The sequence below is a fragment of the Rhineura floridana genome, chromosome 2 (genome assembly GCF_030035675.1).
Source record: "Rhineura floridana isolate rRhiFlo1 chromosome 2, rRhiFlo1.hap2, whole genome shotgun sequence".
NCBI classification, from domain to species: domain Eukaryota; kingdom Metazoa; phylum Chordata; class Lepidosauria; order Squamata; family Rhineuridae; genus Rhineura; species Rhineura floridana.
This window is the reverse complement of record NC_084481.1, coordinates 109,153,637-109,181,513: the sequence shown is the minus strand read 5'-3', so window position 1 is coordinate 109,181,513 and position 27,877 is coordinate 109,153,637. Positions and strand designations below refer to the sequence as shown.

Sequence of the window (27,877 nt, the reverse complement as noted above, 5' to 3'; positions counted from 1 at the left end):
ATGACCACAGGTTGCCCACTCCATGCTGGAGAATGGTAGGAATACATACTGCAGCTATGATGCTTACCAGCACTGTTGTAGTATGGCTAGATTAACCACTATGCCAAATCAGTTACAGCACAGGGCCTCAGCCAAATTGGAGCACCTGCTAGGGTGTAATTAACGGGAATTGTGCATCCAACATTGCACAAAGAGAAGGCAAGGTCGCACAATGGATCTTGCCCTTCACTTCTTCCCACACACAGCCCCTACATCCCATCATAAACCTCTTCACATGGTGTGGGGGGGGGCGGCGGCGGCGGCGCTATCAAGTTTGATTTGTTATTTGGGGCTGCCGTGAAAGGGAGGAATCACCTGAAATTGGTTCTTCCTGGCACAAGATTCCTCCAATTGATTTCGGGCATTTCCACACACACCCGTAGCCCCAGATAACACTGCCCACAATATTTGGCAGTTACCCTGAGCCTCTGGAGCGGCTTTTGGGGAGAAGACAGGGGGCTGAGGGGGAGAGCACTGGAGAGGGGAGATCTGTTGTATGAGCTGTCTTCTGCTGATGCGATGCTGACTAAAGCATAATATATTTTGTTTCAATCATGCAAGAGATTTGTACTTACGGCACTTTATTTGAGGACAGCATTTATCTTCAGGCGTTGTTACTGTGACAGGTACAAACCCTTCAAATTCACAGGGCACTGGGATAGGTGATGCACATGTCTTTGGTGTACACTGCACTTTAAGAGTATATTTCTCACAAGTACACTCCTGGCAGTTGCTGAACCACCTTGCTCCAGGCTGTGAAAAGTGATGTTTAAAAGAAAATCAGACTCATTATGCTTAAATTTGTCTCCTCGGAGATCATGTTAGAAAGAGTGGCAGCAACAGACTTACCTGAATAATTGGTCAAATTAATTGATTTAATTTTTTATTGACTTAAAGGGTGCCCTTGTGATGTTCCTATATTAATGTATATATGGTAAGTGTTGGTTGTTTAGAAGATACATGGTAAGTGGAGTGAAAGAGGAGGGGGAGTGAATGGGCAGTAGAATGCTAGATGATTGGCTGAGTGTTTAAAATGGCTGAACGTATAAAAGGAAGAGAGACAGTGGAATCTGGGAGGTGGTGGTGGTGGATGAGGTGAACTGAGTGGGTTGCTTGGTGGGGTTTAGAGAGTTGTTTGCCAGGAGAGAGTGGAGAAGGAGGGGGGTGGAGTTCGGATTAGTATTGAGTAAAACCATATGCTTATGTGCCTCAAGAAGAAATCTTGTTAATCTTGTTAGCTTTGTTATCTTTAATAAATACTTAATTTGGTTTACCAAAGGCCTGATCCTTGGCTAAGGTTTCACAGACCAGAAGGGAGGGTAAGGTAATGCCCAAGGCTGAAGGGAAACTGTAACAAATGGTGGCAGCGGTGAAGAGAATAACAATACCAGTATTCAGAGTCTCTGGGAATACTAGTATTAGGACGTGACTGGTGGTTGCCTAGCAGGGGGATCTGTTGAGATCTGTGCTAGAGCGGATAGGTAAACCATAAGAGAGTGCGGTCCGGACTGGTGGAGTCCCTGGTGGTGCCTAGAGACAGGCAGTAACCACGAGCAGGGAGGAACCTGACAGGGAGAGCCAGGGAAGGGCGTCACAGCCCTCAATAAATCAGTTAGCAGATTAAAGTCATAATAATTCCAGTACAGTTACTTGGAAAAACTGCAGATGTCAAAGAGGCACTCTCTACAGGGAATAGCTCTTTTAGGATGATGTATGCTGCAACACAAGTGTGCGTAATCTAAAGTATGCTTTCTCTTAAAAACTATTGCTCTTTCAGATATACACATTTATGCAGATTTAACTGCTTGTCTAAAATGTTTATGGTTAATCAACTAGGATTGCTTAAATCAGGTGACCACTCGCATATATTCATACATAATAGTACATTTCATAGAATCCAGTAAGTGAGTGGCTTCAGACATTGCATCTTACATAACTGGTATGTTTTGTTTCTTCTCCTTCTCCTTCTTTGTTAATGGCTGGGGGCATCTGCATTTCGCCCATGGTGGGATGCAAGAGTCCCAGACATGGGAACACTAAACCTCTCTCTGCAGGGCAAATATAACACCTGCCTCAGAAGCACAAGTATCCATGCTTCCAGATTTTCCCCTCAAGATGGAAAATGCTAAGCAGCTACATCCATGAGGGAATCCCACTTGCTGAAGAGAAAACTCTATGCAACCCTCTGAATATGACCATCTTTTTCAAATAAACCTTTAATTCCCCCATTTTTCATTAGGCCTGAAGATATCTTGAATTCATCACCATCTGATGATGCACAACGTGATGCCCACTTATCCATCCTATGGGAGCCCATTGTGAGTCTAGGTTGTACTGCTTCATATTAGTATCAAATAGCAATCCAACGAGGTATGGCTGCAGCTACCTATTTTTATATAAGCAGGGTATTTTTTAGCCAGCTCAGGTTGTACATACTTGACTGAATCTTTCAATATTGTACACATTGCTACACTCCCAACAGGAAGCCCCTTATTATATGAATTTAATGTACAAATTCCCAAGGAGGAAGGTTATATCACATTCTCTTGGCTTCCAGGTCTACTGTTTTAGATCAAGATCCTACATATGATATGCCTACACATCTCTCATATCTGTGTTGTGTAGCAGTACAGCCACGGGCTCTGCTACAGAAGATGGGTGGCAGTTGTGGCACAAAGGCAGCAGCCTTCCCTGTTGTCTCAAAAATCTCCTCCAAAGGTTGAAAGACATAAAAGACTTAGTTTGCCTGAAGTTCCCAACACCTTCTGAGATAACCATCTACATTTCATGAAGTACATATTTTTATAGAGTTTTTTTTTTTTTTACCTCTTTGGGCATCCCATCTGGTCCAGTACAACCTGAAAGAATGATAAGAACAGAGGTTTTGCACCAGTGCTGCTGAAGAGTTCCAGAGCTAATTTAGCTGACTTAGTGAATGGGTCACTGAATAGGGAAGCATTGTGGAATCTAGCACCTGTGTCCTTTGAGTCAAAGGGCAGTATAAACGTGCTGGGAGCATTAGGCACTGTTGAGACTTTACTAACAAATGCATTATTTACAAATATTTAAGATGCCTCAAGATTCTTTGCTGTTTTTATTGCAACAGATTAGCATAACTAGCAGTTATTAGTATGCTTCCAAAGCTTCTTTGACTACATGAGAGTGTTGTTTTATTGTTTTCTTTTTACAGTATTGTTATAGGATTGGGGTTTGGTATGGATTATGTCTTTGGGGGCCCTTTTCAGCCTCTGATTTGGATGGAGTTGCAACAAAGAGACTTGCTCCACTAGTCAAATAAGTTCCTTTGATAAGTTAATCACTCTGGCCAGGCTGCTTGTTCTCTGGATGGATCAATCCACATATGTAAGAATGTGGTCCAGAGAAGTCCTGTTAACATAGGAAGTCTCCCAGGAGAGTCATCCCTCCCCCCAAAGTAGTTTCTCTCTGTGTGTTTAGAGTTAGTCTGAGAAATGATTGGGAACTGAAAAACAGAGAAAGGCTTGCTTGCTCTCTGTGTCTGAACTCCAAACTATGGCTGGGAAGACTTCCCTACAAGCAAGCCTAAAGGGAAAATCTATTGTACTGTTAATGCTGAGAACCCCTCCATCTTGCACTCAGGTTGTATATATGTGTAAATAAAACTATATTTAGTGTTAATTGTGTGATGATTACTGTTTAATGAATATCTCTAGGTGTTGCCCTTCTACGCGTGTTTCCAAGTCTCTGCTGACCTTCATTCTAAGGAAACCAAACCCTGAGTAAGAGCAGTAACCCCTGGAAGTCTCTCACCACCCAGAGATTGGGGTGTGCACAACAGTATATTTGTTTTTTGTTTTTAGCATTGTTTTAAGTTGCTTGGAGATCTTCAGGAGTCATAATAATAAATACTGCTGCTGCTGCTGCTACTACTAATGACTACCCCTTTGGAAACTTGTGCAAAGGTGGTCAATGGCCATACAGTATTCTCTAAGTAATAGAATACTTTGTTGAATGTTTCTGTGAAGAAATGCATATGCTTTGAATAATACGGGAACACTTTGCTGGTACCTTTTGCCTATTTTTCACAGTGCCTAACATTATAAAGAACACCCACATGCATTCTTTAGCACACTGCTTCTTATAAGAGTGAAAAGCTATCCCCCAGCAGCTTATGTTAAGTGTTTCATTGTGCAGGGCAATAACTGATGAAATATCCATTACTCTTATTTAATACAGTGAGCTTTACTTGGGCAATGATTACTGTTTAATGAATAACTCTAGGTGTTGCTAGAAATCACTTTCTCTTTCCCTTCTAAGGGTGTTTCCATCTCACAGCTGTGGCAACCTAGATCAAGCTGACCTGAGCTGCAGTATAATTGTCACACTGTTCAGGAAGAACACTACCACCACCATACCATGTGGCTGCAATGCAGTAGCCTCTTACCGCAGTCAGTAACACAGCTTTCACCATAGGCATTGAAGAGCTTGGTTCCAGGAGGACAAAAGCAACCTTCTGTTATGCCGCTGCCACTGTGCTGAATAGACCTGTAGTGAGACGGAAGCATGGATTACAGTAGCACAACACTGTGAAAATCCAGTCTGTGCCTTAATTCTTACCATTCCAATAATAACAACACTATTAAGTTAACTTGTCAACTAAGCAAATGTCTAAGTAAATAAAATGCCTTTACAAGATGCCTACAACCCATCATGGTTGGCATCAACTGAATTTGCAAAGGCCGAGCATTCCACAATTGGAGTGCCACTGTATTATTTATTTATTTATTTACTCGCTCAGGTGTTTGTGCATAGTGTACAGTCAGCAAGCGCAGCATTGTTAAGAAGATGCCTTCACTTGTTTTACATCAGAGAAGGAATTTGAACTCATGCCTCCCAGCTCAGATTCAGCATGCTGTTGACTATACCACACTGGCTCCATCAACTAGAGTAGAATAGACCACAATGGGGTTTCTGTTCTTTCCTTACCTTGCATCACATGTGAGAGGGTTGATTGGGCCACATGCGTCATATAGTTGGCCTTCAGGGCAGCTGTATGCTATAAGTAGTAAGAAATGAACCAAGCTAAACATAAAGACATATTTCCATACACCTTACAATCACAGCGAGATTCAGTATGACCTTCCCCTCCCTTTTACTGACTAAATGAATAATTATGATGTGGGGGAGGGGTTAAAAGAAAGCAAACAGAAACAAAGAAACAAAAACCCTAACGTTCCTAGACAGGTGGAAACCACATTTAGTTGCTTTTCACATAATTGCTTTTATTAAATATGCTTCTCTATGAATGTGATGGCACATTTCTGCTCTTGTTAAGAAGTAACTTCCTAGTCCAATGAACCAGAATGGCCCAAGACTCTGGATCTCATTTGCACACATGCCCTAGTAAGGCTTCACTGAATGTATAACTGAAAAGATTCTCAGCCTCAATAATGTCCTCTCTGCGATGTGCCACATTGCCACCAGTTTATAACAAAAGACCTCCTGTTTAGTCTTTCTGTATCTTATCCATTAAACCAACATCTGCTAAGATAGATTTATCTGCTTCATAAAAATGAAATTGACAGATGTAAGGTATTTCATGAATAAGGCTCCCATGACCATATAGTTTGTGAATAAACAGTGGTGCTGATTAACACACCAGTACTTACGGCATGCACCCTTGGTCTTTGCTCTCCAGTCAATACAAATGCCTTTAGAGGCACAGAGAGAAGCATATATCTCTAAACCAGAACACTGCATGGTGGTATTGATGATGTGGCAAGCATCAAAGACACAGCCTTTGTAGAAGGGCTCTGGAGGTATGACTTCATGGCAATCAGCGAAGACCCTGTAAAGGCATCAGAAACAGTGGACATGAATATGTGTTCTTGAATATGTGTACACTCTTTTCCTCACTTTAGGAGAGTTTCCTTGAGATCAGTGTACTATTTTAAATGCACCCAAAATGAGAGGGAAAGATTAGGATTGCTGGGAAGCTGGAAATTCTCGGATTCTGAGGATCGAATGTTTATGGTACAGAATATAGCTAGAGTGAAAGTAAGCTGTCACTAATTTAAAATTCAGCTGTTTGAAAAATACGACTCAACAGGGAATGGCAACAAATTGTATTTTTCATTGAATGAAATATAACCCATCTCCACAGGAGAAGGGCTGCTTTGTGGAAGAAAGATGTGTGTATGGTGCAAAACAAATGTGTTTTTAATGCACAATAAACTGATTGTGTGTGTGGAAACGCTTAAAAGTCTAATGTAAAATGGACTGTACGTGGTTATAGATTATATATGTGTTCACAAACCAAGGTTCCAATAATAGCAACAAGAATATTATAACAGCAAACAGATTTTTACAGTGAACTACACTTACTGATTTTCTCCTCTCTCCTGGTTTTGGGCTGGTGAGTTTGATATGCAGACTTGAAGAAATGTGAAGGTAGATGTGTGAAATAAACATTCTTGTGACTATAATTTGTTTTCAACTGTTTGTAATATTGTATTTTGCATTTTAAAGAAGTGCAAAACAATCATTAAAATGCCTGCCCAAAACATATTTTAAACAGCTGCATAGACCTGTCAGCACAAAAAAGCCTTCAAGAGATGCCTGAAACTGTCACAAGCGAGGATGTCTGGTGAATCTCTGCTGGGTGTTCCATAGCATGGGACTGATGACACTAAATGCCTGAATTCTGGTTGAGGCCAGTCAGGCCTCTGCAACATAGCTGTGCTCTTGTGCAGTGCAGTACTATGAATCTATCATCAGAAATATATCCCACTGTATTCAATGGGGCTTACTCCAAGGAAAATGTGCAGAGAACTGAACCTTTAGACATCTTTTCTTGACTGCACAGAATAAGACTCATAGCTCAACTGCAACTTCAGTATTAGTTTATGCAACACCTCCTACTAAGTCTCCTCATCAGGATTAACGCTTTCAATCAAAAGCACAGAGGCTTGTTTCCAGACTGGCTGTTCTATTCACGGAAGGGAATGAGATCCATTCCAGGCTTCCTAGTGCAGAAAGTGAAGGGAGTTGATATTTGCCAGTTCCCTGTTCCCCTGCAGCTCCTATGCTGCCTCACGCATTGCTCTGGAGGATCCACCAATTTCAGATTTTCATGAGGCACAGGGGTTGCTTCCCCCCTTTCTTTGTTGTGAGTGGAACTTCACTGTTTGCAAATCTAGATCCAAGTCAGGATGGAGGAGAATTTAATTCAGTCCACATATTAAAATGAACTAGCTTAATTTTCACTTCCCAAACTAATATATGGACTGGAATGCTATTATGGATTCTGCTCTAGTGTAGCAAATTTTGTTTTTTGTTTTTTTTAGGATAAAATACATTTGGAAATACATATGGAAATACATACACTGAGATAAAATACATATTTAAATATTTTATGATAAAATCTTATTAAAATAAGAATTTAAATATGAGCATGTAGAAGTTGAGATTAAGACATAATTTGCTTTAACTGTTTTTAATACTGACTTTTAAATTGTTGTAACCCACCCTGGGACCTGATGATGATGATGATGATGATAATAATAATAATAATAATAATAACAATAACAATAATAATAATAATAATGTATTTTAGCTTATGGTTGATTTTAATTATCTTTTGAATGTTTTTAAATACTTTTAAAAACTTTTATTGACAATATTATTGTAGGGTTTTGTTTTGGGAAACCACAGAGATTCTATTATAATCAACTGGTACATATATTTTATCAATTAATTAATTACTTAAAACGTATTTTTTTTAAAAAAAGAAGAAAACATATTGAAGATTGATGTGAAACTAGGGCAGACTGGATTTATGAATAAACTTATGAATGTAACTTACATGGGCCAGAAACAGACTGATCCTTCCATTCCTAGATCCAGCCCATTATTTCCTCTTCCTCTTCCATAGGATATTATTATTAAATAGTAAGCAGAAAAAGCAGGAAAAAGTACACAAAATAATTTTCCAACTTACTCGTTCAAAATCATTTCACAAAGAGGGGTAGGTTTGCAAGGTTCTTGTGGTTTTGGTGTGGTTACAATAGGTGGTGGTGGTCCAAAGCAGTACTCCTTCTTGTCATCAGGAACTCTCCAACTGGGAGCCATGCGGGGACAATCGGTTATCTGACCACTTGGTAAGCGACATTCATCTGATTTATCATTTGTACAGGTACCTGGGGAAAACAAGACAGAATCAGAACAGAAGGGAAGGGAAGCAGCATTGCACATCCACAGCAAACTATGCAGAGGTTTGCATTCAAGTTGAATGCAGTATTGGAATCACTGAAATGAGGAGCATTTAAACAATTTTATTGATTGAAGAAATAGTCTCTTTTTGGATTAATTTTAAACTGGCAACTGGTGCCAAAGAGTGAACCAACAGTTGATGGAACAACATGGATCTTCATGGGATTAAAGCATTTTTCTTACCACACTGTCCTTCGGTATTGTTGCCGAATTTGCTATATGGAAGCTTTATTGAGAAGATTAAACCGCTGAAGGTGATGGTAGCACCGATCTCAGGAATCTCAACCACCATATTGATGCCAATCATAGAGATAAAAATGCCATCTTTCTGGAAACCTGGGTTGACAATCTTATCATTGAAGTAGATCTGCATATGAGATTAATATGGCAACAGTGAGCAATTCTCTTCAATGATATGTTCTTTTTTAAAAAAAAATTATCAGTCTCTGTACACAATCTATTAATTTATTTATTATGACATTTATACCTCACTTTTGATTTTAAAAAGCTTAAATAACATTAATTGAATGTACTCAAAAAGTGCTTCTGTATCTACATAGGACATGTGCCAATATTCCTTTTCAGTGTGAGGCTGAAAACCACTGGATCTCAGCCATGCTATTTAATGTGTACATTGCTGCTTCTCATATCTGATGCCTAGTTCAGAGTTGCTCACAAATGTGTTGTTCACCATTTATATGTCTCCTTGTGTCCCTAAGCAAAGCAAATTGAGTGAGTTGTGCATAATCTTTATCTTCTTACAGTTGGCCATAATTAATCTGGGCAATAATGCATGCTGATGAAAGTTAATAACAGAAGGGGTGCCAGAGTTTAGTTTATGTGGAGGCATTTCCCAATAAAAATCATACAGAATGTTTTGATTTCAGAAATATCCATATTTTATTTCATCGTTAATTTGTGTTTTCTCAGGGTGTTGTAAAAGGATGAGTTTACCCATACATGTTCATCACTTGATGACTCAGTCATCAGTAACCTAGAGATAGCAAATCTGATGGTTGATACAATTCCTATCAGCCTCAGCCAACACCAGGTTGGTGAAGGCTGATGTACCTGCTGAAAGTTCTTACGCACAGCTAATCACACTCTCTTGATTGTGGTCCTTGTCACATGTTTCCCTTTACTCACTAAAGTAAATATGCCTAATTTCTTCAGTGTTTTTTCAGTCCTGTTTTACTTGCTATAAATTAGGATATTAAGAGAAGTACTTCAAATATTTTACATGTTTTTACCTTGTTAGCTTCCACCCCATTAAAGGGTTTGCGGGTTAGTACTACTACTGATGATTTATAGTAAATAATAATAGATTGAGGACAGGAAAGTCCATCTTCAGCATCACAGAAGTAATTATCAATAAGAACCCTGAAGTTGTCATATTTAGGTGTAATCTGTTGCACCAGCACATATGTGCAGTTGTCCAGGAAGGTGTAGTAGATTCCATCAAATGTGATATAGTGAGGATCACCCCAGCCACTACAAACACCTGATAAATTAGGGAGGAAAACATTGATAATTAAGACTTAAGCTAGTCTTCAGGAGAAAAATACACTATCACATAACAACATTTTGGGGGTAATTTTTGCACTATGAAAAACTGATACAGATATGATGTTATTGTCATGAGTGCCTCTTTAGGGATTCATTTTCACTCACATTCACATTCATAGTGATAGCAACAGCTGTCTTTGCTGAAGACTTTCACTGGTGGGTACCCATTTTCACAAACAATATTCTTCACTGGTGGACACTTCACTTGGCTTACAGCAATTTTGTTATTTCCCTCACAAGTTGATACAGTGCAGTTCGATACCCATTTGTCACCAGTCTGTGGAGAGAATGACATTGTTGACATTGATGTTTACAGTTTAGTCTCGGCTAAGCTTTTCTTTAGTTTTTAGTTCCATAAATACGATTAATATGTGATGATTATTAGGAGGAAAGAGTTTCATTTATTTGTTTTTTCCTTCTAATAGGCACTCGATGTTTTGGTTCCTGCTTATTTATACCATTTATAAGTGTACCATTTATTAAGAATAACTTACTGAAGAAATCAGAAATTTCTTGGCATCTAGTTTTCTTCAGCACAAGCCAGTTAGAGGCTAATCATGAAAAGTTTTCAGGCTAGATAAGGGAAGGAGAACCTATGACCCTCCACATGTTGTTGGACTGCATCTCCCATCAGCCCCAGCTAGCATGGCCAATGGTCAAGGATGGTGAGTGCTGTACACCCATACCATCTGGAGGGCCAAAGGTTCCCATGCTTGCATATATGGTGACATTAAGAAAATATAAGTTATAGGCAGTCTGACACAGTTGAGCAAGATTCATTTATAGCTCCAGCTCCCCTCTGCTTTTTCCCATTAGGCAATCAGTGATGCACAGAGTCCAGTACATATTTCCAAGTATTCTTGGTTTCCTAACACTACAATTTAATTGGAAACTTTAATTGCATATTAGCTATCACTATCAAATATTTTGGGCGGTATCCAATGCATCCATTAATGCAAGGATTGCCTTTTGCATAACAAAATGCTCCCCTTCCATGTGCACCCTGTGCCCTCCCCAAATTTGTTCTGGAGGGTTGGGGAACCTCCCAGAATAGATTTGGGGGGCATGCATGGAGAGGAGAGGGAAGAGAAGCTTTATGGCACAGCCAAAAATTCTTGTGCTGACAGAACAAGAGCACTGAATACCACCCGCTATACCATTGGACTCTCACCTATTAAATACTGCCAAATACTAAAAAACTTTGGGTTGCATCCCACTAAATTTTACTTAGAGTAGACCCATTTAAATTAATGGACCTAAGGTAGACATATTCATGAATTGCAATGGGTCTACCCTTAAAATGGATATGGCCTATTGCATGCTAGCTATGCAATACTCCCTGGACTTGCTGCTGAATAGACATTTATAGGATTATGCTGTTATTAGCATTATACTTGCTGAAAATTTGCCAAACAATATTTGACATTGTAATGATATAATGATAACTGACATGCAATTTAATAATTAACAGTGTTTGATGGGTGACAATGAGGCAGGAATAGTTTGTGTTAAAAGAACCTGATCCACCCTTGAGGCAGATGTATAAATTTATTTAAGATAGGTAAGTCAACAAAAATTATAGAAGGACTGAGTTCACTCCCAAGTAAGTATGTACAGATTTATAGTGTAAGTTTCCAAAGGAGAATTTTGAGGGATTTTTAAAAATCAACTTAATTATGTCTTGAACGTTAAACAATGAATGCATTGTCTCACCCCTTCATGATTTTCACCATGCAACATGACTTGTAACTAATTCTCATTTGCATTGACTCAAGGAGAACCATCCACAGCTACAGAACCCATCTCCTGCCTGGGCATCCCCCTGTTAGGCTATGCTTTTGAGATCCAAGTACCTCCAGCCACCGGGTTGTCCTACATCCTCTTGTCATATGACAGGTATATGAACACTTGGGCAATCACTGGCAACTTAGGCAAACTATTATCACCCTACACTATATTTCACAAGACCACCTTTGACTTTGACTTTTTGCATGCATGCTAATTCTTCTTCTTAGCATAACAAAACATTAGAAAATATTAAAAGACTCAACAGTCACTAAATGTGGGTGGATCATGGAGAATTGATCTAGGGGCAATTTCCTTCCACTTCAACAAGGAAAAAGAAACCCTCCACCATTCTCCCGCCCCTATGCTGCATAGATAGGTGGAGAGCTTCAAACACAGCTTGAAAATTTCTCTCCCCTGCCCCCCATAGTATTACAGGAAACAGGTTTGGAGCTGGTGAAACTTCATGGGTAGGTGGGGTTAGTCTCCCTTCTGCTAAATATACCCCTCAGGCTAATGCCAACCTAACCATCCAAAACAAAGCAATGGGAAGAAGTAAGGCTGAGCGCTTTTGCCTTGTGAATACTTCCAGGCTTCCAACCTGTTATTGTATGTCTACTTCCAAGGGGAAAAAATGTTTTAAAATCCAGATGAAAAGAAAGCGCGATACCTTTAGGGGTGGATTAGAATCCGGACAGCCAGATGGCTCAGTTGTGCCAACTTTGGGAGGAGTAGCAGTGGTGGGTGTTGTGATAACAACGGCTGGAGTTGGTTTTGGTGTTGTTAATCTGCATGGTCCTTTGGATCTCTCAACAGAACATGTTATACTGCAAACAGCAGTAAAAAGGCAACCATCGCTGTCTGTTTTGTTGTAAATTGTTTCACCTACCAAAAATAAATTAAACTGTTAAACCATAAATATCTGATACATAGAACAACATTACACAAAATAATTAAAATGTAATGAACACTGACAAAAGTTAACAATAATATTTAACAGAAATATGGAAATACAAGCATCGCAGAATTCTACCAGCTATCATTTTTTTTAAAAAGCACCAAAATGAAATACTACGATGTACAAATACTACATAAATGTATATTAAACACTTACCAGGACTGTAAAATTCTTCTCCAATTTTGCATAAACAAGGTGTTGGTGTTGGTAGTGCTGTTCCTGTGGGGGTAAGTGAAGTACTACTAATTGTTGTAGTGGTTACTGGAAGTGTAGTGGTTGGGTTACTAGTGGTGGTGGCTGGGCTGGTAGTAGATACACATTTGGGGTTTTCTTCACAGCACAACACCCGTATCTCATAGTTGAAGCACAGCTTGAATTTTCCAATTTGTTCCACATTCTTGCACACCAGTCCAAAGTTCACATCACACTCAACAATCTGACCAACTTGGTCAATGCTGAGGTCAGGGTGATTTTCAGCCCTGCACTGGATATTTGCTGGCTTCCCACAGATTTTGCCTCCTGCAGCCTGAATGTTGTTATAGGTTTCAATGTCTCCTCCTTTTGGTCCACTAGTGGGGTAGTCAACATCATACCACTCAGACCACTGACATATAGGTGCACATGGACCTGGAGTGGTAGACGTCCTCTCGGTAGTTGTAGTTATGACTGGTAAAGTCCTCGTGGGCAAACTTGTAGAGCTTCCTACGGGAGGCATGGTTTTGGGAACTTTTGTTGTTGTGACTGGCTTGGTTTCCTTGGGTGTGGTACTGGTGGTTGTTGCAGGTTTCTGTGTTGTGGTTTTTGGTGCTGTAGTTGTTATAGGTGGTTTGGTAGTGGTAGTGGTGGTTACTGGAAGTGTAGTGGTTTCCTTGGGTGTGGTACTGGTGGTTGTTGCAGGTTTCTCTGTTGTGGTTTCTGGTGCTGTAGTTGTTACGGGTGGTTTGGTAGTGATGGTTATTGGAAGTGTAGTGGTTTCCTTGGGTGTGGTACTGGTGGTTGTTGCAGGTTTCTCTGTTGTGGTTTCTGGTGCTGTAGTTGTTACGGGTGGTTTGGTAGTGGTGGTTACTGGAAGTGTAGTGGTGGGTTTGGTAATGGTGGTGGCTGGGCTGGTAGTAGATGCACATTTGGGGTTTTCTTCACAGCACAACACCCGTATCTCATAGTTGTAGCACAGCTTGAATTTTCCAATCTGTTCCTCATTCTTGCACACCAGTCCAAAGTTCACATCACACTCAACAATCTGATCAACTTGGTCAATGCTGAGGTCAGGGTGATTTTCAGCCCTGCACTGGATATTTGCTGGCTTCCTACAGATTTTGCCTCCTGCAGCCTGGATGTTGTTATAGGTTTCAATGTCTCCTCCTTTTGGTCCACTAGTGGGGTAGTCAACATCATACCACTCAGACCACTGACATATAGGTGCACATGGACCTGGAGTGGTAGACGTCCTCTCGGTAGTTGTAGTTATGACTGGTAAAGTCCTAGTGGGCAAACTTGTAGTGCTTCCTACAGGAGACGTGGTTTTGGGAACTTTTGTTGTTGTGATTGGCTTGGTTTCCTTGGGTGTGGTACTAGTGGTTGTTGCAGGTTTCTCTGTTGTTGTGGCTTTTGGTGCTGTAGTTGTTACGGGTGGTTTGGAAATGGTAGTGGTGGTTACTGGAAGTGTAGTGGTTTCCTTGGGTGTGGTACTGGTGGTTGTTGCAGGTTTCTCTGTTGTGGTTTTTGGTGCTGTAGTTGTTACGGGTGGTTTGGTAGCGGTGGTTATTGGAAGTGTAGTGGTTTCCTTGGATGTGGTACTGGTGGTTATTGCAGGTTTCTCTGTTGTTGTGGTTTCTGGTGCTGTAGTTGTTATGGGTGGTTTGGTACTGGTGGTTACTGGAAGTGTAGTGGTGGGTTTGGTAGTGGTGGTGGCTGGGCTGGTAGTAGATACACATTTGGGGTTTTCTTCACAGCACAACACCCGTATCTCATAGTTGAAGCACAGCTTGAATTTTCCAATTTGTTCCACATTCTTGCACACCAGTCCAAAGTTCACATCACACTCAACAATCTGACCAACTTGGTCAATGCTGAGGTCAGGGTGATTTTCAGCCCTGCACTGGATATTTGCTGGCTTCCCACAGATTTTGCCTCCTGCAGCCTGGATGTTGTTATAGGTTTCAATGTCTCCTCCTTTTGGTCCACTAGTGGGGTAGTCAACATCATACCACTCAGACCACTGACATATAGGTGCACATGGACCTGGAGTGGTAGACGTCCTCTCGGTAGTTGTAGTTGTGACTGGTAAAGTCCTAGTGGGCAAACTTGTAGTGCTTCCTATGGGAGGCATGGTTTTGGGAACTTTTGTTGTTGTGACTGGCTTGGTTTCCTTGGGTGTGGTACTGGTGGTTGTTGAAGGTTTCTCTGTTGTGGTTTTTGGTGCTGTAGTTGTTACGGGTGGTTTGGTAGTGGTGGTTATTGGAAGTGTAGTGGTTTCCTTGGGTGTGGTACTGGTGGTTGTTGCAGGTTTCTCTGTTGTTGTGGTTTCTGGTGCTGTAGTTGTTACGGGTGGTTTGGTAGTGGTGGTTACTGGAAGTGTAGTGGTGGGTTTGGTAGTGGTGGTCACTGGAAGTGTAGTGGTGGGTTTGGTAGTGGTGGTGGCTGGGCTGGTAGTAGATACACATTTGGGGTTTTCTTCACAGCACAACACCCGTATCTCATAGTTGAAGCACAGCTTGAATTTTCCAATTTGTTCCTCATTCTTGCACACCAGTCCAAAGTTCACATCACACTCAACAATCTGACCAACTTGGTCAATGCTGAGGTCAGGGTGATTTTCAGCCCTGCACTGGATATTTGCTGGCTTCCCACAGATTTTGCCTCCTGCAGCCTGGATGTTGTTATAGGTTTCAATGTCTCCTCCTTTTGGTCCACTAGTGGGGTAGTCAACATCATACCACTCAGACCACTGACATATAGGTGCACATGGACCTGGAGTGGTGGACGTTCTCTCAGTAGTTGTAGTTATGACTGGTAAAGTCCTAGTGGGCAAACTTGTAGTGCTTCCTACAGGAGACTTGGTTTTGGGAACTTTTGTTGTTGTGACTGGCTTGGTTTCCTTGGGTGTGGTACTGGTGGTTGTTGCAGGTTTCTCTGTTGTTGTGACTTTTGGTGCTGTAGTTGTTTTGGGTGGTTTGGAAGTGGTAGTGGTGGTTACTGGAAGTGTAGTGGTTTCCTTTGGTGTGGTACTGGTGGTTGTTGCAGGTTTCTCTGTTGTTGTGGTTTCTGGTGCTGTAGTTGTTACAGGTGGTTTGGTAGTGGTGGTTACTGGAAGTGTAGTGGTGGGTTTGGTAGTGGTGGTGACTGGGCTGGTAGTAGATACACATTTGGGGTTTTCTTCACAGCACAACACCCGTATCTCATAGTTGAAGCACAGCTTGAATTTTCCAATTTGTTCCACATTCTTGCACACCAGTCCAAAGTTCACATCACACTCAACAATCTGACCAACTTGGTCAATGCTGAGGTCAGGGTGATTTTCAGCCCTGCACTGGATATTTGCTGGCTTCCCACAGATTTTGCCTCCTGCAGCCTGAATGTTGTTATAGGTTTCAATGTCTCCTCCTTTTGGTCCACTAGTGGGGTAGTCAACATCATACCACTCAGACCACTGACATATAGGTGCACATGGACCTGGAGTGGTAGACGTCCTCTCGGTAGTTGTAGTTATGACTGGTAAAGTCCTCGTGGGCAAACTTGTAGAGCTTCCTACGGGAGGCATGGTTTTGGGAACTTTTGTTGTTGTGACTGGCTTGGTTTCCTTGGGTGTGGTACTGGTGGTTGTTGCAGGTTTCTGTGTTGTGGTTTTTGGTGCTGTAGTTGTTATAGGTGGTTTGGTAGTGGTGGTTACTGGAAGTGTAGTGGTTTCCTTGGGTGTGGTACTGGTGGTTGTTGCAGGTTTCTCTGTTGTGGTTTTTGGTGCTGTAGTTGTTACGGGTGGTTTGGTAGTGATGGTTACTGGAGGCGTAGTGGTTTCCTTGGGTGTAGTACTGGTGGTTGTTGCAGGTGTCTCTGTTGTGGTGGGTTTTGGTGCTGTAGTTGTTACGGGTGGTTTGGTAGTGATGGTTACTGGAAGTGTAGTGGTTTCCTTGGGTGTAGTACTGGTGGTTGTTGCAGGTGTCTCTGTTGTGGTGGGTTTTGGTGCTGTAGTTGTTATGGGTAGTTTGGTAGTGGTGGTTACTGGAAGTGTAGTGGTTTCCTTGGGTGTGGTACTGGTGGTTGTTGCAGGTTTCTCTGTTGTGGTTTTTGGTGCTGTAGTTGTTACGGGTGGTTTGGTAGTGATGGTTACTGGAGGCGTAGTGGTTTCCTTGGGTGTAGTACTGGTGGTTGTTGCAGGTGTCTCTGTTGTGGTGGGTTTTGGTGCTGTAGTTGTTACGGGTGGTTTGGTAGTGATGGTTACTGGAAGTGTAGTGGTTTCCTTGGGTGTAGTACTGGTGGTTGTTGCAGGTGTCTCTGTTGTGGTGGGTTTTGGTGCTGTAGTTGTTATGGGTAGTTTGGTAGTGGTGGTTACTGGAAGTGTAGTGGTTTCCTTGGGTGTGGTACTGGTGGTTGTTGCAGGTTTCTCTGTTGTGGTTTTTGGTGCTGTAGTTGTTACGGGTGGTTTGGTAGTGATGGTTACTGGAGGCGTAGTGGTTTCCTTGGGTGTAGTACTGGTGGTTGTTGCAGGTGTCTCTGTTGTGGTGGGTTTTGGTGCTGTAGTTGTTACGGGTGGTTTGGTAGTGATGGTTACTGGAAGTGTAGTGGTTTCCTTGGGTGTAGTACTGGTGGTTGTTGCAGGTGTCTCTGTTGTGGTGGGTTTTGGTGCTGTAGTTGTTATGGGTAGTTTGGTAGTGGTGGTTACTGGAAGTGTAGTGGTTTCCTTGGGTGTGGTACTGGTGGTTGTTGCAGGTTTCTCTGTTGTGGTTTTTGGTGCTGTAGTTGTTACGGGTGGTTTGGTAGTGGTGATTAGTGGAGGCGTAGTGGTTTCCTTGGGTGTAGTACTGGTGGTTGTTGCAGGTGTCTCTGTTGTGGTGGGTTTTGGTGCTGTAGTTGTTACTGGTGGTTTGGAAGTGGTAGTAGTGGTTACTGGAAGTGTAGTGGTTTCCTTCATTGTGGTAGTGGTTGTTGTTGCAGTTGTCTCTGTTGTGATAGTTTGTTTTTGTGTAGTTGTTAATGGCTTAGTGATGGTTGAGGTTGTTATTGGAACTTCTGTAGTTTTCAGGGACTCATGTTTTGTAGTAATTAGTGGTATCGTCCTAGTTGTAACTGATATTGTTTGTGGTGTTTTTTTTGTTGTTACATTTACTTGTGGTGCTTTAGATGGCTTCTGAGGTGTTTGAATTCTTGTAATAATAGTCTTTGCTGTTGTGGTAGTTTCTGGCATTGGCCTAGTAGTTTCTGAAACTGTAGTTGATACTATTGTGGTTGTTGCAGTCGTAGTTGTTTTTGAGGTTGGGATCACAGGTTTTGTAGTTGTGAGAGGTGCAGTAGTTGGACATGGTACAATTACCTTTTTGCAGCATTCAATTCTAATCTCATAATTATAGCAAATTGGTGGCAGTTGGTCTTTATTGTAACATATGAGTCCTTCTGTTTTACTACATGTAACGTTTTGCTCCAATTCCTGCAGTGGTGTATCTGGATATCTTACTGCTCTGCATTCAACATTCTTTGGTGCCTTGCAGACTTCATATCCTTTCGCTCTGATATTGTTAAATGTATCAAAATCTCCATCATTCAGTGCAGATCCTGGATAACTTATATCATACCACTGGGACCATTCACAAACTTCCTTAGTGCAGTGTTCAGTTGTTGAAGGTGCTGTGGTTAACACCGTTGTAGTTTCTAATTGTTTTGTTGTCAGTGGAATACTTGTTTCCTTTACTGTTGTTGGTATATGTGTTTTAGTTGGAGAAGGTGTTGTGGTTAATGTTGTTGCTTCAGAAGTGGTGAACACTGTGGTTGTACTTTTTGTTGTAGTTTGTGGGTTTGTTAAAGGAGTAATTGTTGAGCTAGCAGGATGTGTTGTTTCTCTTGTTGTGGGTGTAATTTTAGTTGTAGAAGGTGCTGTAACCGTTGTAGTTTCTGGAACTGTAGTGGGTGTTGTGGTTATAGCAGTTGTGGCTGTTGATTTTGTAGTAGAAAGTGTGGTTGTGACTGTTGTCTCTGGAACAGAAGATGTAATTTCTGGTGTGATTTTTGGTTTAGTTGTAACTATTGATGTAGATATTGTTCCTAGAATTGTACTGACAGTGAAAGTTTCTGAAACAGTTGTTGTGTGTGCAGTTGTAGTTTCCAGAGTTGTGGTCAAGCAGTCAGTATCACAGCAGTAGACTTTAATTTGATAGTTAAAACACATTTGCAGTATTCCTGACTGATCTTCATTTTTGCAAACAAAGCCAAATGACACATTACACTGAACAGTTTGACCAATTTCATCAATAGATTTCTCTGGGTATTTCTCTGCCCTGCATTCTATATGTTCAGGTTTTTCACAGATATCTTTTCCTGCAGCCCTAATTATGTCATATGTTTCAAAATCCCCTTTATTTTCCAAAGTGGGAAAATGCACATCATACCATGCAGTCCATTTACATGTGGGTTTACAAGTAGCTTGTTTTGTGATTTCTGTTCTAGGATACACTGTTTCTGTAGTAGATCTGATTGTTGTTCCAGCAGATGAAGAAGTGGTCTGTGGGGTTGTAGCAGTTGGTGTTGTAGGAGCGACAGAGACTGTAGTAGTTTCAGGCGTCGATGTAGTAGTGTAACTGCCACATGGTACATATCTACAACATAGGATTTTGATTTGATAATTGTGGCAGCTCATTGGATGCTGATCCTTATTGTAACAGATTAGTCCCACCATTTTATTGCATTCTACTTTTTGGCCCAGTTCACTTAATGGCATATTGGGGAATTTCTCTGCTCTGCAGTAAACATCCTTCGGAGCATTGCAGACTTTATATCCTTCTGCTCTTAGATTGTCAAAAGTATCAAAATCTCCATCGTCATTTCCAGAACCAGGCTGACTCGTATCATACCACTGTGACCACTGGCATACTTCTTGAACACAAGTGGATGTAGTTGTTGGCACTGTGGGGAACAAGTAAAACAAGAAATTAGTATAATTTGGGGCTCCAATTAATATTTAAACTTTTAAATGTCAAGCACCTTCAGTCTAAGAAGGAAGTTTTATTAGGGTGCTTCCAGACTGTCGCTACTTTCAGGTGGAATTGAATCACATGCTGGCAAATTCAGATTGCAAAATGATTTGGAGCTCTTCTGCAACAAGCCATCTTCCCTCCCAAACTGGACTTTTTGAAATAAGAAAAGTGACTGGCAAATGCACTGGAAACTATGGGGGAACACTGGCTTGACACAATGTCATTTAACCTCCTTGCAAACAAATCAGAATGAATGCTCATTAAACAGGTCATCTGGAAGTGACTTTTGAAGGTTTAATTAGTTCAGGCTACTTAGAATTCAGTGGATGCCTGCACCTGAGCCATTTGGACTGAACTAATCAATTGGACCTCTCTTAAATTTGTGGTTGAGTGAGACAGGCCTTTTTTCTTTTGTAAGAATATAAAGGAAATGCTCTGTTGAAGAAATGAGTAGGAAAAGTTCTCAATACTGGACGCTTGGACTGGAACCTCGCAGACCTGAATCAAGAAGCTGCTCTGGGTAGCATCCATTTCAAATGGGAAAGAATTGAATGCAGCATATACGAGACAGAAGGCACCACTATGAATAGAGGCCACTGAAGGATGCCCAGAAATTAAACAATTTCTGGCCTGCAGTGAAGCTCTCCCCCTTCTTCTCCTCAGCTCTTTGGGTGAGTGGAAACACTTCTCAGGAGGAACCTCAGCACATTGGCTTACTTAATAGTGTCCAATCAGTTTATTCTGAGTAGCTTTTCATATGTTTATAGTTTTCTAAGACTTGCTTACTGATTTCATTGAACAATTTAAACAGCAGGTAGTATGTTGTGCTGCTGCAGCTGGAACTTAATGGATCACTTCCTAGGAAACAGCCATCTCTGTCACTGATGATGTGAAATGGCTCAAAAAACCTTAAGAGACAGAGGTTCGTACCATGCCAGGAGGCAGGATGGGATCCTGCTCCTACCATGCCTCCACCAGAGTAATGTACACTGTAGTTGTTCAAAAGCTGGTAATGAAGCTATAGTTTGGGAGTGTTGTAGTATCCTGGAGCAAGATTCTGTGCTAGGGCAAGATCTTGTGGCTGGCTTAGGACTCTTACCTTGGGTGGTAAAGATAACAAACTGGATTAATCCCACAGGTATTGTAGATTCACAGTGGGGGAACTCTGTCCCTCAGGCCTAATTAGGCCTGCCTGGTCTCACCATCTAGCCCACAAGGGTGTTTTGGCCAAGCCACATCCATCTGCCCTATACCTGACATAATATATGAGGTGCTGCGAAAGTGCAGATATGGCTAGGTCAAAAAAGGTGTGGCACTCTGAAGTCTCGACAATCTGTCGAAAAAGCTTCACGTGTGTCTTGATTGTAGACCTGGTATGCTTTGAATAGTTTCTTTTGTTTGTGCTGACAAAAAGCCCTTTTGCAGGCTTCGAACTCTTGGATTCTTTTCATTCATAACTTGAGGCTACTATCTAGTGAAGCACATTTAGAATTAGCCCACTTGCTTCAGTGGCTTAGTAGTGCAGATCTCTGTGGGCATACTTGTATTATAGACTGAAACTGGTTTTATAGCCATTCCCTCTGCCCAAGGATTCCTTAGAATTGAAATTCTGTAAGGGAAGCTCGGGATCTCTAACAAAATTCTCAGCACCTTCATCATTAGTCATTTCTGTCACATCCAATAACAAATAGCACAAGGGTCTACTATAAACACACACACACACTAAATCTACATATGAAGTTGAGCTGTAGTAGATTTGAAATTTCTGTTCTACTACAATCAACATGTTCCTAACCTGAAGCTCAATTTAATTCACTAGGAAAAACATAAGACTGCACTATTGTTAGAGTTTGTACCTGCAGTAGTGGTTGCTGGTAAAGAGGTAGTAGAAAATCCAAAGACAGTAGAGCTTGCTGTGGTGGTGATGGATGTTTCACATGGGAAGATATTCCTTTCTATTGTTCCATTTTTACTGCAAATTGCAGTGATGCATCCTCCAATGCCATCTGTGGTGTTGTAGATGATATCCCCAGGCTTACTAATCTTGCCTTCATAGATGCAGTGGCATTCTGTCATTCAAAAGAATTGCCATCATTAAACATTTTAAAATGTAAAAGGCTGCTCCAAATCACCACAATCCATATCAAAACTATATTTCTCTCTAACATCTGAATCAGGAGAGGCTGTACGAGCCCTGGACTGCTGCCTGGATCTGGTGGTGAGCTGGATGAGGGCCAATAAACTGAATCTGAATCCTAACAAGACAGAGGCATTGTGGTTAGCTGGTTCCTTACTCCAGGTAGTTGGTCAATTGCCTGCTTTGGATGGAGTCATACTCCCTCTGAGAGAACAGGTTTGTAGCCTGGGGGTGCTCCTGTATCCATCTTTGTCACTAGAGGCCGAGGTGACCTCAGTAGCTAGGAGTGCCTTTTACTCGGCTGTTTCTGGACTCGGATAGCCTTACCACTATTGTCCATGCACTGGTAACCTCCAGGCTGGATTACTGTAATGTGCTCTATGTGGGGCTGCCCTTGAGGTTGGTTTGGAAGCTGCAGCTGGTGCAAAATGAGGTGGCACAACTGCTCATAGGGGCAGGGTATAGCCAACATGTTATCCTGCTGCTGAAAGATTTGCACTGGCTGCCTATTAGCCACTGGGCCAAGTTCAAGGTGCTGGTTTTAGTGTACAAAGCCCTATACAGCTTGGGACCAGGATACCTGAAAGATCGTCTTATCATTTATGTACCCAGCCAATCAATGCTCTCTGCATGTGAGGGCCCTCCTGCAGATACCATCTTATCAGTACATCCATTCCATACAACATAGGAAGCTGTTGTGTTTTGGCACCTAAGCTTTGGAATTCCCTCCCCTTAAATATTAGGCAGGCACCATCTCTGTTATCTTTTCAGCACCTACTGAAGACCTTCCTCTTTCAACAAGCCTTTTAAGTAGAGACCTCATTCCTGTCTGCATCTGTGTTGGAATTACTTTAACATATTTTAAAAGATTTTTTAAATTATGTTTTAATATGTTTTATTTTTAAAATGTTTTTAAGATGTTTCATGTTTTAGATGTTTTTACTGTTTTGTCTTTTGTTTGCTACCCTGGGGTCTTTCTGGGAGGAAGGACAGGATAGAAGTTAAATAAATAAGTACATAATAAAACATGCATTGATAACATACCAAGTTCATCATATCCACACTCCCTTGCACTGGCCATTGAGCAATAACTGGAAGGGGGGGGGAAGAACACATTTGAAGAAAATTAATTGTTTTAGAAAGCACAGAAGACACTAACAACCCTCATTATATACCATCAGTATATAAAAACCCTATCCAAATATTCAGAAGAAAGTAGACCTTAAGGTAAATCAGTGTGTGCATGTATGCATGGGTGTATATATAAACATTCTTTAAGATCATCTTTACAACATATTGCAGTTCTTATGATGAGATTTTGATATATGCACAATATATGAAACCTACACAATTCTGATGGATTCTCCCATTACTTAAAAACAAGCATATGATTTTTTGCCTTACCCACACACACACACACACACACACACACACACAGAGAGAGAGAGAGAGAGAGAGAGAGAGAGAGAGAGAGAGAGAGAGAGAGAGAGACTCATACACACCATGCTGAATTGATGTTAGGGCTGTTTAATGATTACATGTCTAATTAGAAGTAAGTTCCATTGAGTTCAATGGGGCTTACTCCTAGATAGGTGGGTATTAGATTGCAGCCTAATTGTTCAGATCAGGTATGGGGAATCTTTGGCCCTTCAGATGTTGCTGGACTATAGCTCTCATCATCCCTGACCATTGGTCATAAATGGGTTGATGGGAGCTGAAGTCTAACATCTGGAGGATGACAGGTTCTCCACCATGGTTTAGATTCATCAGTTAAAAGCATTTTGCACAATCAAGGTGTCTCCAATTAATAATTTAATTAATTAATTGTAAAGCCAGTTTTTTAAATAGTTGCAGTTGGTATTCCACTATGTATGAAAATAGGGGTATGCTTCTTCTATGCTTTTTTCACTGCATGCCTACATCGTCTAAAAGCAAAACAAGTGTCCTTTTTCCTCACTGTTATTCTTTCCACATTTGCAAAATTATGCAAAGTAATTTAATCATGCAATTTTATGCAAAGCAATTTAATTATGTATTTAATTAATTAATCACCTAAAACTTATATGATAATCCTCTAAAATTTCTTTAATTTGTTGAGTCCTAACTGATACCCATGAGAAGAATGCAACATTCACTAGGAAATACTGTGGATTTTTTTAAGCCTCTATAGCACCATAGAAGATTTCTCTAGGCTCATGCTACAACATAACAGTTAAAAGTCATCCAGACAGCAACTTGCTACATACCTGCATCAAAAATATATCATATAAAACAAGGGGCATCCTAAGTGACAGACAGAGGGCATCTTTCCCAGGACACCCCCATGTTCATCATAGGACTTCACACTTGCATTCATCCTATTCTCCTCTTGTTAGCTGCATGAATGGGTAGGGACCAGTGCAGGTTGAAACAGCTCATTTATCTGGACTGCAGAGATCAATTAGATAGACTGATATAGAGCACCCAGTGTACACAAATAGAGGCTAAGTTCTGCATAAACTGAACTGATAAAGCAATTTTAGGCTTTCACCCTAACTGGTCTTAAAACATGCTTTAATACATGTTTACTCCAAACTAAATTCCGGCACATTCAGTAAAGCTTCCATTTCTCAGGTGAGTGTGCACAGAATGGCACCTCACTTGGTGATGGAGGAAAGATCCATTGAAGTCCTTCAAAGTAAATAGAATTAAGACTGAATCATGTGTCTTCTTTTACAGAGAACCTTCAATAACCAACTCATTAACTCTATTTTGTTTTGTAAAAGCAGGGGCCCCCTTAACAATTTGAGGATCTGGGGTGTTGTTTGGGGAGGGGGCCTAACCCTTGCTCCTCATGCTGCGGTCTGGTTCTAGTCCTTCCCCCGGAACTGTTCTTATCTTTGGAGGGGAAAACCTATAGGCTTAAATGTTTAAGTCTACAAGTTTCCCACTCTGTGGCTAATAGTAGCTCCGGGGGGATGGTGATCACAACTAAAGCTGCAGTTCAGGGGTGAAAGATCAGGTCCTCCTTGCCATGGACCACAGCACCTATCGAAATTGCCTCTTCATAGCTGCTCTTACAAAAAGCCTGAGAAATTGACCTCAGTGGTTATGTGCTGTTTGATTGAACTCACTAGTTACAATAGGCTTAAGCAACCTTGCTTTGGAGATTGTGCTCATTGATTAAAATCTCTATTCCCAAAGTTGATTTGATTGGTAATTCATTCTGCTAACCACCATACACACCATACATTTAAAGCACATTTAAAGCAGAATCCTGAAACTACCCTCACAGAGCTACAATTCCCTTAACAATCTTAACAATCTGCAGTTCCCAGGATTCTTTGAGGTGATGTACTTTAAATGTGCTTTAAATGTGTAGTGCATACTCAGCCAATATATCAGAATCTGCATTATGAAATAGAATGCTCTCTTATGGTTCTGCCTAAATAAAAAGAAGAGATCATGAAAAGTGTAGCACAGAGAATCCTCATCAGAGAAGAAACAAATTAGATGAGTGAAGTGGAAGAACAAAAGCAGTAATAATTTCACTAGATCCTCAAAGCAAACTTTCTTTCTTCTATAGTAGATGTTCAAAGAGATGTTGGGTGGGAGGGAAGAATGGATCCCGTAGTGTAACATAGGAAGACATGTTTGAGCACATCAGTCCTAAGGAGAACATTTCAAAACCTTGCCTTCTAATTCCTGTTCCTGCATTATGAAATAGAACCTCACGCCTCTGCCACAACTGTAAACAATTTAAAATGCACTTTCCTAACATTTGAAAGGCAAGCATTACCATGATTGACAGCTCTTTTCTGAAGGCATTTTTTCTCCTGGTTTATAATGGTTTCCTTTGTCATCAAAGCAGCCACACTTTGGAAGATCGACACACTCCATCTCATCTTCATCAAAATAGGGCTTATCAGCTGGACACTTTGGATAGCAGCCTATGGTAAGAAACAGCTTGTTCTAAGAAATGATCTTTTACAGTACCCTGTACAAATGTCAGACTAAGATGATTTCTTGTAGGCTTTCATCTATCTGCTGTCACATCATAAACCAGGTGCAGGGAACCTGAGGCCCTCCAGATGTTGTTGGACTCACAACTCCCACCAGCCTTAGCCAGCCTGGTCAATGATCAGGGATGACTGGAATTGTGGTCCAACAACATCTGGAGAGCCAAAGGTTCCCTAATCCTGTCTTAAATGGCTCTCACAGTTCTAAGCCATATGTTGATTATAAACTTAGTTTGATAATCAAACTGGCCTGGCTTAAATCCAATTGTATCTAACCACTGGCAGAAGACTCTTTGATCCAGCAGAGGATTCTGCGAGTGGGAGCTTTGAGTCCTGATGTAGGTTATCCCTCCCTTCCCATTGTTCTGCATTTGTACCCTGCCCCTTCCACAGAATGTCAGCTAAGTTTATGGTGAAGAAAAGCTGAGCAATGGTCACAGCTGACCTAAGGCTCTGACTCCTCATCTTCAGGAGAAGAAGTGGTCGATACAGAGGACATATATTGACCTAAAGGAAGATTTGCCCTCAGAATGAACCTTTGACATTCCTGCCTCCTTGGGAGTTCCAGCACTTTATCGGTAGAGGCCCTGTGCATCACGGAAGGGGCTAGTTTCCCAGAAGAGCTGCAATCCTACTTAAGGTTCAGTCAGGGATTTGCTGGTCATCGGCCTAAACTTCACTTGGAGCTGTCGAGCATGTTAGCAGCTTGGTTGCTTGTCTTTTACTGCTTTGTGTAACTTTGCTTGTCTGGACTTACCCTCTGCTTTGTTGGACTGACCTCATTGGACCCTGACTTCCAGAAGTAGATGGTGGGATGGACAGTGGCACTCACCTGACCTCTGGTCACTCATGTCCTGCTGCATACTGGGATGGAGAGGGGGAGGGGTGGGGCAAGGGGCAAATGCACTGGTGGAGGCAATCCAGCACTCCCACCAGTGTGTTTGCACAACACTGACCTTGGACTTGTGCCTAACACTTGCCCCAGCCTGGGCTAGATCCTGGCCTCTGGACTGGGAAAAAACAAGAACACCACTTTTCCTAACTCATCAAGACACCCAGGGATTCCCATATTCAAGCATCTCACTTTAGGAAACTGTAGCGGGTCTAACAATTTAAATAAAGTAATATGATTTTCAGTTTTCTGTAATGATCCTTTGCTGTTCAAGGGTAAGTTCCATATTTCTTGTACCTTCTAAGCCTTGTAACTCATGTAGGCATTTTCCACTTGGATTTCTGCAAGTCTTCATACAAGGAGAGCCACAAGGCTGGTAATGCCACTCGCACTCCCCTTTTGGATTGTAATAATCACAGAACAGAGCTGGAAAACGAGAAAGATTAAAAAAAAGTTGGTTTCAAGCAAAATGCATTTATTTTATACCATTCAATGCCTGCCCTTACTCTGTGTACCAGTTATTTCTCATTTCTGTATTCAGTGATGTGGTGAATGATACCAGTTTCTTGTTTTTGAATGTCATTCACTGCACTTCACTGGTCAGGAACACAATACAATGAATTTTGTGAGCAGGTGTGTCAGGGGCTGGTGGCAAGCAGACCCAATCACCATGCTGCTCTACCAACTCCCCAGCTGGAAGTAAACACAGCTGGATCGAAGGTGGAATCAGGTGTTGACCAGCAGGGCTGGTGGATGTCTCTGCTTCTTTGCCAGCATATTACAAGGTAGACAGGCCAGGTGAAGAGAGGCAGCAGTAGCATTTGTTCCAAGGAGAGGCTGCAAGCCTTTCTTCACCTCATCCTCCAGGCAGCAAAGGTTTTGCAGCATGGGAGACAGGAAGGAGGGGATTGGATAGTTGGGCCAAGTTTTGAGTGAGGAAACTACAGAGGTTGAGGAAATGAGTAAACTGATTGGCGGAGAGGGGAGCTTAGCTTAGAATGTATTGTTTGTTTTTGCCAGAGATCCTACCTGGCCTCCCCTAAATTAAAAGTAGTAGGGTTGGGGCTCTGA

The 27,877-nt window shown here is 41.4% G+C and overlaps 1 protein-coding gene across 1 annotated transcript in view; it reads right to left on the bottom strand.

The window, feature by feature from the left end:
- Positions 1-27,877, bottom strand: part of MUC5AC (mucin 5AC, oligomeric mucus/gel-forming) — an 87,491-nt gene that overhangs the window by 27,696 nt on the left and 31,918 nt on the right. Inside the window, exons 25-40 of the mRNA XM_061612766.1 lie at positions 27,104-27,232; positions 25,695-25,845; positions 22,961-23,007; positions 21,636-21,848; positions 18,941-19,708; positions 12,755-18,829; positions 12,311-12,525; positions 9,961-10,132; positions 9,540-9,790; positions 8,473-8,656; positions 8,018-8,216; positions 5,688-5,866; positions 5,005-5,074; positions 4,463-4,563; positions 2,866-2,897; positions 615-792 (exon numbers count right to left, since the gene is read on the bottom strand). Of these exons, the coding sequence (XP_061468750.1) occupies positions 615-792; positions 2,866-2,897; positions 4,463-4,563; positions 5,005-5,074; positions 5,688-5,866; positions 8,018-8,216; positions 8,473-8,656; positions 9,540-9,790; positions 9,961-10,132; positions 12,311-12,525; positions 12,755-18,829; positions 18,941-19,708; positions 21,636-21,848; positions 22,961-23,007; positions 25,695-25,845; positions 27,104-27,232 (8,964 nt within the window). The remainder of the gene's footprint in view (positions 1-614; positions 793-2,865; positions 2,898-4,462; positions 4,564-5,004; positions 5,075-5,687; positions 5,867-8,017; positions 8,217-8,472; positions 8,657-9,539; positions 9,791-9,960; positions 10,133-12,310; positions 12,526-12,754; positions 18,830-18,940; positions 19,709-21,635; positions 21,849-22,960; positions 23,008-25,694; positions 25,846-27,103; positions 27,233-27,877) is intronic.